At 46.1% G+C, this 12,016-nt stretch overlaps 1 protein-coding gene across 14 annotated transcripts in view; it reads right to left on the bottom strand.

The window, feature by feature from the left end:
* Window positions 1–15: 15 nt before the first annotated feature.
* Window positions 16–12,016, bottom strand: part of NPRL3 (nitrogen permease regulator-like 3 (S. cerevisiae)) — a 47,436-nt gene continuing 35,435 nt past the window's right edge. For all 14 annotated transcript variants that reach the window (XM_010578406.1, XM_010578407.1, XM_010578408.1 and 11 more), the window contains 3 exons: window positions 7,910–8,099; window positions 6,569–6,761; window positions 16–1,696 (listed from right to left, as the gene is read on the bottom strand). In XM_010578406.1, the coding sequence (XP_010576708.1) occupies window positions 1,531–1,696; window positions 6,569–6,761; window positions 7,910–8,099 (549 nt within the window). In that variant the 3' untranslated portion in view covers window positions 16–1,530. The remainder of the gene's footprint in view (window positions 1,697–6,568; window positions 6,762–7,909; window positions 8,100–12,016) is intronic.

The following is a 12,016-nucleotide window of genomic DNA, read 5'->3' as shown; positions in this document are numbered from 1 at the left end:
ATCTCAGTAGCTCACCGTGAGACACAGTTGCTGAGGGCCGGTTGGGACTGAGGCTCTACAATGTTGATCTGATTTTTAGGTCAGATACTGCTTTTGCTTTTATATAACATCCCTGCTTGCAGCTGCAGGGGAAGACTCACTGAAGGGACTGTAAGTAGCTGTCATCTGGTATCTGATGCACTGTGGACACTGTGCCTTGCTGATCATAGATAAGTTATATAAAGCTCACAGTTTCACCCAGTTTGAGTGGGCAAGTGAAGCTGCTCTGTGAGAGCCTGCAACTCTGGGAAAAACTCCAGCTTGTGTGTGTGGTATAAGGGAAGGTCTTAAGGAGGAGCTTGACAATCTTTTAAGAACACACACCCCTGGAAGCTTCCGCCATGGAGGTAAAGATCTCCCCCACCCTTCCCTGGGTGTGCAGCACAGTGCAGTGAGCCACTGTGGGGAAGTGGCCTCAGGCCTGAGCTGGCATAAGCTCCTGCTGTCCCCAGAAACAGGGCTATCAGCTCTTGTTCTAGCCCTGGCACAGCTGGAAAAGCCACATCAGGAAACACAGCCACATACAGACCTGTATCTTGTTTTTTCACCTGGCTAGCTTTAACCCAGGCCAGGTTCCCAGTCTGGCTCCCTGCAGCCACAACCATGCTTGCAGGGAGGGGAATGGAGGAACAAAACAAGCCCTAGGGGACAAGTCTGAGTGCCCTTAGCACCAGCCTCTGGCTCTGTGGAACTAGTATGTCCGTGTGCTTGCAGGTTGGCCAGCTAATTTCCAGTTGTGCTTCCCAGCCAAAAACTGGAAACCCTGAACACCCACAAACACATACGGAGCTCGGTGACAGCTGTGCTCCAATAGACACTTAGTAATAAGGGGAGAAGAAATAATAAGCTGTAACACACTGAGCGAGTCATTCTCATTCATGAAACTGTTTACTTGTGATACTTTGCCTTCCTACCTATGTCCTCACTGCTGCCAGGTAACAATGATCAAACAGCATTCCTCGATGCCCAGGGACATTTCCCTAAAAGCCAGGCCAACTCCACTCTGCCCTTGAGCAGAGGCCATACATGTTTTGCCATGGGGATAGGCTGAATGACCCAGCAGTCATGTTGGACAGCAGAGAAAGGATCTCAGATGCACCAGCATACACCCAAAGGTGAAGTACTGTCAGTAACACTGCAGTGGAAATCTTGGACCACTCTCACAAACCCTGGGGAGGGAGCAGGGTCAGGGAAGGGCTGTGAACTGGCAGCTCCCATGCTGTGAATGTGGCACAGCACGAATCCAGGCTGAGCAAGCACATGCTGTCCTGCAGCAGGCCCCAGAGCCCTCACACAGACCGGCCTCAGGTGTCACCATCGGGAGCAGATGGGAAATTGAGACACAGAGGGTGTCATGGTTTAACCAGGGAGAACCTGCTCTGTGTCACATGGCAAGAAAGAATTGAAATCACCTCCCTCCTTTAGTTTTTAGGCATCTTTTAGACTATCAGTATGGAGAGTGTAGCAGGTACCCTTCCTTTGCCAGTAGAGTCACTTTAAGAGAGACTGAAAAACTGAAATCACGGGGTCCTCATGGCTGGTCACCACCAGCACACTGCGGAATTTGTCAAACAGCATCAGCAGCTGGGAGCGACGCATGTTCTCGTTGTACATGATCTCCTCCAAATGGTGTCGGCCTCGGAAATAGTGCAGCAACCTGCAGGAAAGGACAGCAAGAGAGGCTCGTGAGCCAAAAGCAGGTGCACAAAGCCAGAACTGATACTGCCACCCTCAAGGTTTCTTCTCCCGTGGGACCCAAATCCGAAGGCATTTGGGTTGTGTCCCTCATTTACATGAAAAGTGAAGTATATTAAATTGGTTCTTACCTTAGGCATGCCTACCACAGAAATCCCCTGGAAAAGCAGGGGACTCCCCCCCTTCAGGGCTTTCCAAAGGTCCTCCTTGTATCAAAAGGTTTCCTAGCCTGGGGCACTTCCTGAGATTGTCAATTTTCAACACAGTTTTTACTCCAGAAATCAAGGAACCACAAGTGCCAACAAGCCTTGAGAAGTCAGGATGTGGCAGATTTACTTCTGCCCTCTCTTAGCTGGGTCTACAATGCCCTTCATCACAGCTCTGCATCAGAGGCCTAGGTACCTACACTTGCTTTTAGAATGAAGAGCATATTTTTTCCCCTCACAGCAGCCCAAAGAGCTTGGTAACTACAGGTCATGCACTCTTGAGGTTTGGTCAGCTTGGGTTAGGTGGAACAGTCAAAACAGGGAGATGGAAATCTTGGTGACAGGCACCACAGAAGCTCTGGGAGTTATAAAGGCCCCAGAGAGCCCCAAAACCTTGAAGCCTAAGCTCAAACCACACTGGCTTCTTAAATTCTCAGTTCTTTCTAAATAGAGACAGCACAGGTACCCCTTTGCTGGCCACCAACATGCTACAGATATCAGCTAACCTCAGCCCTGCACAGTCAATCACGGCAGGGTCTAAGAAAAACTGCTGCAGCCTTTTCACTGCAGCAAGTCCCTGAAGGCTGAGGACCTGCTCCCCAGAGACCCTTCAGAGCCATAACACCAAGCCAGCCCTCCACACAAAGCTCAAGTTTACTGCTCAGTCACTTAATTGTCTTAACAACCGCCCAAATATAGGAACCGTACTGCACATGTCACTCAAATACTCCTACCCATCAAGGCCCAAACACATATGCCAAAATCACTTCCCCAGCTATGCAGACAGATGTGCGGCTGCAGGTGTTACACATCACGCTCTGCTCTGTGCTTCAGCAGCTTTTGCTCATGTTTCCATATCCATCTGCAGTTTAGGAATATGCTGGCCTGCTGCTTCATGCCAACTGACAGTAAAAATGAGTGGAGATGACAAGATCTGTTTTCCAATTCATTCAAACAGTCCTCATGCAGGAACAGCCCTTGAAAGACACCACATATGCCTTAGAGCACTCCTGCGTATTTTCACATGACAGCGGGATGGGGCCTCTCATGCTTTCCCTGAAGGACTGACATTGGCCTGGCTGTCTTCTGCTGCTCAGGCTAGGCACTCCTGTCACCCATTACCCTTCATGGGTGACTGGAAAGGAGTCACTGTGCACAAGTCTCCCTCCATCACACCCTCGCTCTACACTGCACAGAGTAGGTTTCACCTCCAGTCCACTGCCATCTGTGTTTCTCTGCTCCACAGTTTGCCATGTCCCTCCTCTCACCGCCGCCTTGTTCCTGAAACAGCTGTACCTCACTGCCTCATCCCTGCTGGCAGCCCAGGGCAGCCCCCAGCACACTGCAAATTCCCTTCCACTTTGATGTTCATCTGCCAGCTCTCAAGTTGGCACCATTATGTAGAACATAATTGCTACATCTCTGTACCTGCAGTACAAACAAACAACAGATGGACAAGCTCCAGTCATATTTACCTTTCCACTATCTGGTCTGTGCATTTGCCTTTTGCAGTATCTCCCACTGGGTATTTAAATCAGGCTAATTGGCTTCCTCCCCTGGGCCAACGGCAACCAGTGTGACACTGAGAAGTGGCCATTAGCAGGAACAACATCAGTTTGTGCGTGTACGTGTCAAAACCAGACCATTCCCTGAGGTATTAACTGAAATTTTTGTATGTTGTATCTTATAACTTGTATCACTGTTCAGAAAGTGATTTTGAAAAAAATTTAAAGCTACATATTCTCTCCCTTCTACAAAGCTGCTCACTGTGATTGCCCATGCTGTCATCTCCTGGCACAGCTGTCTTCTGTGCAAATGATTATGACCTGGCTTTCAACAGCAACACAGACCAAGCAGTTTTCCAATAAATAAATCCATCCTACATTCAAAAAGAGTCTGGATTCGCAACCGGTCAAGATGAAATACTTTCCACTCCAGTAAAAGCTAGAGAGGATATTAAAGAATATCACAAAAATGCCGGCTGGAAGACACCTCCAAAGTCTAGTCCAGCATCCTGCTCCAGCAGGACTATTGCCAATGCTGTAGCTTTTTCTAGCCAAGCTCTGAAACCCTCCAAGGATGGAGATCCCCCTACATGCCTGGGTAATCTGTCCTGGGCTGCACCACCCTCCCAGGGAAGAAGTCTTCCTAAAAGTCGAAGTAGAATCTACAAAGCTGTGATTTGGGGCTCACAGCTCCAGTGAAGATGGGCACTACCTTTGCCTTTTTGAGCAATGAATAATTATGGGACCCAAACAGGACACAAGATGGCACTTCTTGGGGCAATAACACTACATTTGAGTTCTTCTTAAGCTGCACAGATTTGTCTGTTGACAGATGTGCACTTCCAGATCCAGATGGATGGAAGCTTATTGCTTTTCCATTGTTCATCACTCTTCTCCCCTCTTCAAGTTATAGGAGCTGCCCCTCTAACAGCAGTGTAGTGTTTTTAAATGCTTAAAAAAAAAAAAATTACTCAGACTAGTCATTCAAATAAAATTAGCTTATTCCTGGCCAGGGAGATATCCCTTCCACCAGCACTGCTTGAAAGTGGAGCAGAACTGTCCAAAGCTTAGTGCCACCAATGAGCATTCCTCAGTGGAGTGAAGGATCTCCATCTCCCAATCTAAGAGCAAGAAAAAAAAAAATCCTGAAAGTGATTCCACACCCATGGCTTGGGAGACAAGCCATCAGTGAAGCCTCTGCCATCTGTTTAATGAATAACAGGCGTTCAGAGGCATAGACACAAGAAAATGTATTGGGTTGAAGTTTATTACTCTGCTGAAAATAGCCCATCCCTTTGTGTGCACACACAACTATGCTTGGAAGGGCAGTTGCAGTATATTTAGTGCACTAACTATGCATTTATAGCAGGAGTTTGTTCTGGGAGGCAGCTGATACAGCAGAGCTATTTGCCAGAGCACAGCCCTCATTAGGCTGCTATTCCTCAAACTGAAGCAAAAAGAAGCACTGGCGCAGTAACCTGTACGAGGGTAATGAGGAAGATCAGCTCATTCACTGCAGCGGCTTCTCTGCAATTGTTTATACTTTCATTAAGAGCAATAGGTTTACCCAGACACTCACCTCTGATGGTTTACAGCACAAAAAGAGAGAAAACACACCCACAACCTCCAAGTTATGGTGTCTCATAAAGCCACTGGCAACCAGGAGTGTCTTGCATAAACATTTCTATTTGTACACTCCAGCATCCTACCCATAGGACCCATTTGTTTATCATATCTTCTCTCTTCCTCACTGTTGACTTAAAGAGTAAGCTATGGAGTTGTCAATTCAATCTATAGTAGAATGGAAATTCAGACTTAGCAACACCATCCTGGGGATCTGCAAAAGAACCTGGTGCACAAGCAAAGTGCAAAATAAACATAATTCAGACAGCTGCCTGGTTAAGGCAGCCGATTTTATGAAGAAATCAAAGTAATTTTTTGTATCTGCAATTCCAAAGCTTTCAAATGGCTGTTTTACCCAGATGAGGGAAGTGATAGGGGAGCAATCATGAAATCCTTCCCTCTCTCTAGGATAACTGAGAAATTGCATTGCCACTAAACTGGTCCAAAGCATCCCCCACAAATTCTGTCTTAACATATCACCAATTATGATTTTGTTTTTACTTTCCTTTCTCGTCTGGTAATAAGGAAAAAAACATTTCAAAGTTCTCAAATGGCCAAAGTGTTGCTTCTCAATCAGAGAATATCCTCTGAAGATGGAGAAGGAGATGAGTAATTCAGAGAGCAGTAATTACCCACAAGCTTGGGAGAGCTCTATGAGAATACCTGAGCACAGCACAGCTGCAAACTTTGCCACAGGCAAGAAAAGTATTTTCTTGCTATTACGGTTTCTCTAGGCTACTTGACTATATCTATCCTAGGGCAAGAACCAGGTTTTCAGGGGATTACCAACTGAATCTAGAAAGTATAGGAAAAGCTGCAGTACTTGCCTCAGTACTTGCTTGCAGTACTTCTGCTCCACAAGTATGAAACCCAGTGAAAGTTGCATTCCAGTGATGCCACCGTGTTTTGCAATGCTTAGGAAGAAAAAAGTAATTCCCCCACAGCTTTTTCCCAGATGGCTGGTTAGGAAGTCATTCTGCTTTTTACCGTGTGCAGAACCACATCTTGCGTATTTTTGTTGTGTTGAAATTTGTAACAACAAAACTGTGTGCTACTCAGTCTCATATTTGCATGGAGTCTACAAACCTTAAAATAAAGGATAGCTGGCTTGGAAGTATCAACAGACACAAAATGACAGCATCAGCATGACTGGGTCTTTGCTTTGCATGCTCAGAAGGTTTTTTCAGGCTATGCAGTTTTATGTCTACCATGTGTGGACACTGGAAAACTGGCAGGCAACCAGTGAAGTCCCTGTTGTCCAGCCATAAGCCCTGATGCTCCTTCACACATCCAGGACTCTTTGTTAACAAGTGTTCTTGTGACACATATATTAGTTTTTGTGAAAAACTGATGTGCACAGATGAAATAGGTATAACGGGAACAAACCCAAAAGAATTTATCCTCCAAAATCCCAAGCTAACGGGATTTGCTCAGTAAATCCTTCAGTAAAACAGCAAGGATAAGAAAAAAATATTACATTCTGCACTCCTCATTTCCTACCTTGCAAACATGCGAAGATCTTCTGGATTTTGGGCAGCAGGGACATTAAGGATAGCTTCCCGCTCATGTTCCAACAAGCTTGCTAGGAGATTCTCTGTCATCCTTTTATTTAGGGGTGAGTCCCCACCAGGTATCAACTCAGCACTGGAATTATCCATGCTAGGGCTTGTCAGAGTCATGTCATCACTACTAGCTATCGGGGAAGAGAGAAAGAGACACAGAATTTTTATATTCCTCAGCATAATGATGCAAAGATTATCAATTCAGGCTGTTTCTATGTAGTCTTTCCAAATAATCCCTTCAGATTTGCAGAGCAAAGAAAGTGGCTCTCGAAATGCTACAAGTATCTGCAATTAGTCATATGACAACACAGCGATTTTTCTCAATGGGAAAGTCAAATGTTTCAACGAAGTCATCAATTTATGTGGAAAATTGTACTTCTGGAGACTATAAACAGTCCATAAAAAACATCTGAAAAGAAAATTCCCAGCCAGCTCTGCTGCAATACCGTGAAGTGGTAACATGAAAAGCCTAACAGCACAGAAGGTGGGAGCAAGCAGAAAGAAAGGCCAAGAAGCAATATCCTCTTGTGAGCAAGCCAGAATAAGCAGATCGCAGACTTATCTGACTAATGTTCCAAGATTTCTGCCCTAATTCATGGCTTCTGTAAAGCTGAAAGTTGTACAGAGAATGTCTCTTGATATCCAACCTCGGTGGCATTCTGAGAATGCTGCTTGTAACAGCACAGGCAGGAAAGTTTGGGGATTTCAGCATTTTATCTGATTTATGCTCTTGAAAAAATGCTTTCCTGGAATCACCCTGAAGAATGGCACTAAGGAGATTAGAGAAATCAGGAGACATAAACAGAAATCAACCATCTGTAAGAACGACAGCTATCTTTGCATCTCCTTAGGTGGCTCTACAGCCCACAGAAACCAATGCTGTTTGAAACAAATTTTCACAGTTTTCTTCCTCTCCTGAAAACCAAAGTTCATGTAGTAACAGCAGTGCAGCCAGAGGAACATGGCCGTTACTTTTGAGTGCAGCAAGGAAGTTACTTCGAAAAAATAGAGGTACCTCTGATAAAAATATTTCACATGATCAAATGAGAACTTGGCAAGTTACAAAGCACTACTTTTTAAAAACAGGAATTTAAGATCTAACAGCCCTTAAGACTTTCACCAATGCCCAGCTCTAAATTTAAAGAAGGGCTGGACCTAATTAGCAAGCACTCCAGCAAAGATGAGTTGTCTTGTTACCAATGCCTGATTACCCTAAGCATCAGAAGGGAAGCTCTAGAAGTGGGCTGTGGTCTGAACAGCAGAGAAAGTGTGCTCGTACTTGGAGAACCAAAGCTGAGAGCATTGGGGGTGCTTAAACTTCGGCCTCCAACTCTAGCAGTAAAGGGCATGTCTTCATCTTGGGCTCGGAAATCCTCCTCATTTGGTGGCACCATCAGACAGACATAAGTGTGAAGCTGAATAAGAAGCCGGTGTTGGAGCATCCATATCACCATTTGAATGAGCTGAGTCTGCAGAGTAAGAAATGAGGTATTAAACACCTGTGAAATAAAATACAGGACGAAAACAATGTACAAAGGTTAGGCTTTGTGACTAAAAGTCACGAGGAGAAATGCTTTCTACCCTACACAACAGTTTTATCTCTTCTCCAATCATAAAAAGGTGACCAGGCACACATGTTCATCGCATCCAAAGCCTTTGTGGATGCTTAGGCTGTAATCAAACCTTTAATGATCACCCTGTCTTTACACAATGCTGACGAGCACAACCAGTGTCCTCAAATGAACCAGCCCCACCCCCTTGCCATAGCTCCAGCACCTGCTATGTTCTAGCAGAGCAGCTGAATGCCCTCACCACATAATGCTTCAGCCATCCAAATGTAGCCATACAACCCCACCTGGAGCTGTTTGGTCCTCTTTTAACAAAACAAGTTTAGTAGGTGCTAAAAAAATAGGATAGTTTTCCTTCTGAGAGACCAGACATGGAAAATGAGTCCACCAGATGCAGGCCCCAATGTCCATGGCCAAACAGCGTGAGCCCTGAGACCAGTTTGCTGGTTTGTACACAAGGCCCACTAAAATCAGTAATCACCGAAGCGTTAATCGCCGAGCAGTCAGATTAAAGTGCAGGTTCCTCTAGAAAGCTAGGGAGAGGGCAGGGTGATGGGGCAGAGCTGAACCAATAAAGACAGGTGCCCAGAAGTAGGAGCCATTTGCTGTCAGATGGGAAATTGCTGCATAACTATGGGAGAGACTCTGGAGATCAGAGCCATGCCAGGACTCAGCGATACAGAAATAGCACTAACAGCAGCAGAAATCTTGGCAAGAGACAGCAGCCTGCCACTGCCAAGTAGTCCCCTCTCAATGCAAAGGGTTAATATCCCCCATTTGCTCGCCATCCCTCTGCAATAATAGGACAGGCCAAGCTTATTAAGGCACCTAGGGTTTTAGGGTGCAGACAAGCAAGAGTTCCAAAAGCGCCAAGCGATGATGCTTGTATTAAACAAACATGCATAACACCTTTGTGTTACAGTAGCTGAAGACCTGCACAATGTCCCCAGAGTAATGCTGAAAGCAGTGGGCAGAGTGAGGGACAAGCATTTGTAGGTTCTTGGCATGGCCTATTTTCAGGCGTTTTGGAGGAGCATTCAAAACACATCATCGTGTCTGAATTTCTGCACAAAAAGCCTTTTCATATCACCGTAGGCAGCCCTTCCCATAGCTAACAGCTCTGAAAACACTGATCCACTGACAAAAGCTGTTTGGGGATTTCATAGCAACCAAAACTGTTTTGGTGAGAAACACATGCAGAATGAGCTCAGACTCTGAGAAGGAAGCTAGCTCTGCTGTATTAATCATCAGGATAATGGGCCAAATCTCAGTAAAAGCCCCAAACCAAGTTCATCAGCTCACATAATTTTCCTTTTTCCATAAATCTTTTAATTCTCACTTCCTCCTCTGCTACCAAATCACAAAAGAAACATCTTCTGTTTGCAAACAGACTCATACCCTGTCTTTTCAGGGATTACCATTTTTGGGGGTTGAACGGATTTTAATCTTAAAACATATTATCTGGGACTGCCTTCAAAAATATCTTTTTCAGAAAAGCCATAATTCATTTTACATGTTTAATAGAAAATCTACAGAAGAGGAAGGTTGGCAAAAGATACCAAATACATAGTGTTTTGCTAACATCTGAAATCAGCCTGGAAAAGCAAGGAGGCTTACTCCAGTGATTACACTGCTAAAAACCTTCCTTCCAGATGCAGGCCTGGATGGAAAGATGTCTCATATATTTTACTTAAATTTCCAACCTGCTGGCATGTAGCAATGTCTGATTAGCTAGTTTCACATCAAATGAAAGAGGTCTGCACATTTCACAGCACAAAATAACCCTGGAAAAATCCAAGGCAATTCAAGGAGACAGTAAGACAGGCTCTACCAGACCTGCAGAATCTGCCGGGTAGGGCCTGACCTAGACCAGACTCCACTGGTCACCTTGGTGGTTTTGTGAATTACAAAAATAGCCAGTTGCTTTCTTTACAGCTCCACGTGTGTGAAAAGTCTTATCCAACACTCTCTAATTCTGCATACACACCTCCACCTCTATGCTCTTGTGCAAATATCTAGAAAGCCACCTCTGAGCCAGCAGCTATGGCTCGGCAGAACAAGAAGCCAGGCAAAAGTGGTGTTACAGCTTTACAATCATAACATTGTACAACCAATGACTGCCAAATGCCTTTGTACCGTAAGTGGAAGAGTGGGAGACTGGCTGAGACTAACCTGAGAACTAGAGAAAACCGTTCTTCCATATTGAAGTGAGCCTGAACAATCATCCCTAGATAAGAGAGAATGATGATCATTGACAGTTATCAATAATAAGCTGGGCTTCAGCGGGAATTTGGTACCTCTTAAAATCTAGTCCTAGAAAAAAGCCCAAGCAATGCAGCATCCTGCAACTGGCACTGTGCCCAAAACAGTGTGCTTTGTGCCATCACTGCAAATATGCCTCACACCATTTCAACTTTTTCCAGGTTTAAACCTATTTCTTACCAAAAGCAGCAAGTGTTTTCAAAGATAAGGTCTAGCAGAGGTGGACACCAGGTGCCCACCAAAGCCCTTCTATCACTCCCCCATCCTCAGCTGGACAGGGGAGAGAAAATATAACAAAGGGCTCGTGGGTCGAGATAAGGACAGGAGAGATCACTCACCAATTACCGTCACGGGCAAAACAGACTCAACTTGGGGAAAATTAACTCAATTTATTACCAATCAACCAGAGTAGGGTAATGAGAAATAAAACCAAATCTCGAAACACCTTCCCTCCACCCCTCCCTTCTTCCCGGGCACAACTGCACTCCCAGATTCTCCACCTACCCCCCCCGCCCCAGCGGCACAGGGGTACGGGGAATGGGGTTTACGGTCAGTTCATCACACGTTATCTCTGCCACTTCATCCTCCTCAGGGGCAGGACTCATCACACTCTTCCCCTGCTCCAGCGTGGGGTCCCTCCCACGGGCAACAGTGCTCCATGAACTTCTCCAGCGTGGGTCCTTCCCACAGGCTGCAGTTCTTCACAAACTGCTCCAGCGTGGGTCCTTTCCATGGTGTGCAGTCCTTCAGGAGCAGACTGCTCCAGCATGGGTCCCCCACGGGGTCACAAGTCTTGCCAGAAAACCTGCTCTGTGGGCTCCTCTCTCCACAGATCCGCAGGTCCTGCCAGGAACCTGCTCCAGTGTGGGCTTCCCACAGGGTCACAGCCTCCTTTGGGCACCCACCAGCTCCGGCGTGGGGTGCTCCACAGGCTGCAGGTGGAGATCTGCTCCCTCATGGCCCTCCCTGGGCTGCAGGGGGACAGCCTGCCTCACCATGGTCTTCCCCACGGGCTGCAGGGGAATCTCTGCTCCGGCACCTGGAGCACCTCCTCCCCCTCCTTCTTCACTGACCTTGGTGTCCGCAGGGTTGTTTCTCTTACATGTTCTTACTCCTCTCTCCAGTTGCCGTTTCTGTGTGCCCCACAACTTTTTTTCCTTCTTAAATATGTTATCACAGAGGCGCTACCACTATCGCTGATTGGCTCGGCCTTGGCCGGCAGTGCATCCATCTTAGAGCTGGCTGGTATTGGCTCTGTCAGACATAGGGGAAGCTTCCAGCAGCTTCTCACTGAAGCCACCCCTGTAACCCCCCTGCTACCAAAACCTTGCCACACAAACCCAATACAAATACGTTCTGCTGCTTGTCCTTCTGAACATGAACACTGAATTAACATCCATTCTCCATCAGCTCCTCTTGAACTCTGATGGAGCTTACAGAGAGGTCTGCAGGAGAAGAGGCTTCCTTGCACCATCTGTGCTGCGCTGGCTGTCAGAAATGCTCTTCCTCCCATGGAGATACAGGGTTATCTTCATGCTTGGTGTCAGTCTACTTGA

The sequence above is a fragment of the Haliaeetus leucocephalus genome, unplaced genomic scaffold (assembly GCF_000737465.1).
Source record: "Haliaeetus leucocephalus isolate CR32 unplaced genomic scaffold, Haliaeetus_leucocephalus-4.0 Scaffold636, whole genome shotgun sequence".
Lineage (NCBI taxonomy): Eukaryota > Metazoa > Chordata > Aves > Accipitriformes > Accipitridae > Haliaeetus > Haliaeetus leucocephalus.
This window is presented reverse-complemented; position numbering and strand designations above follow the sequence as displayed.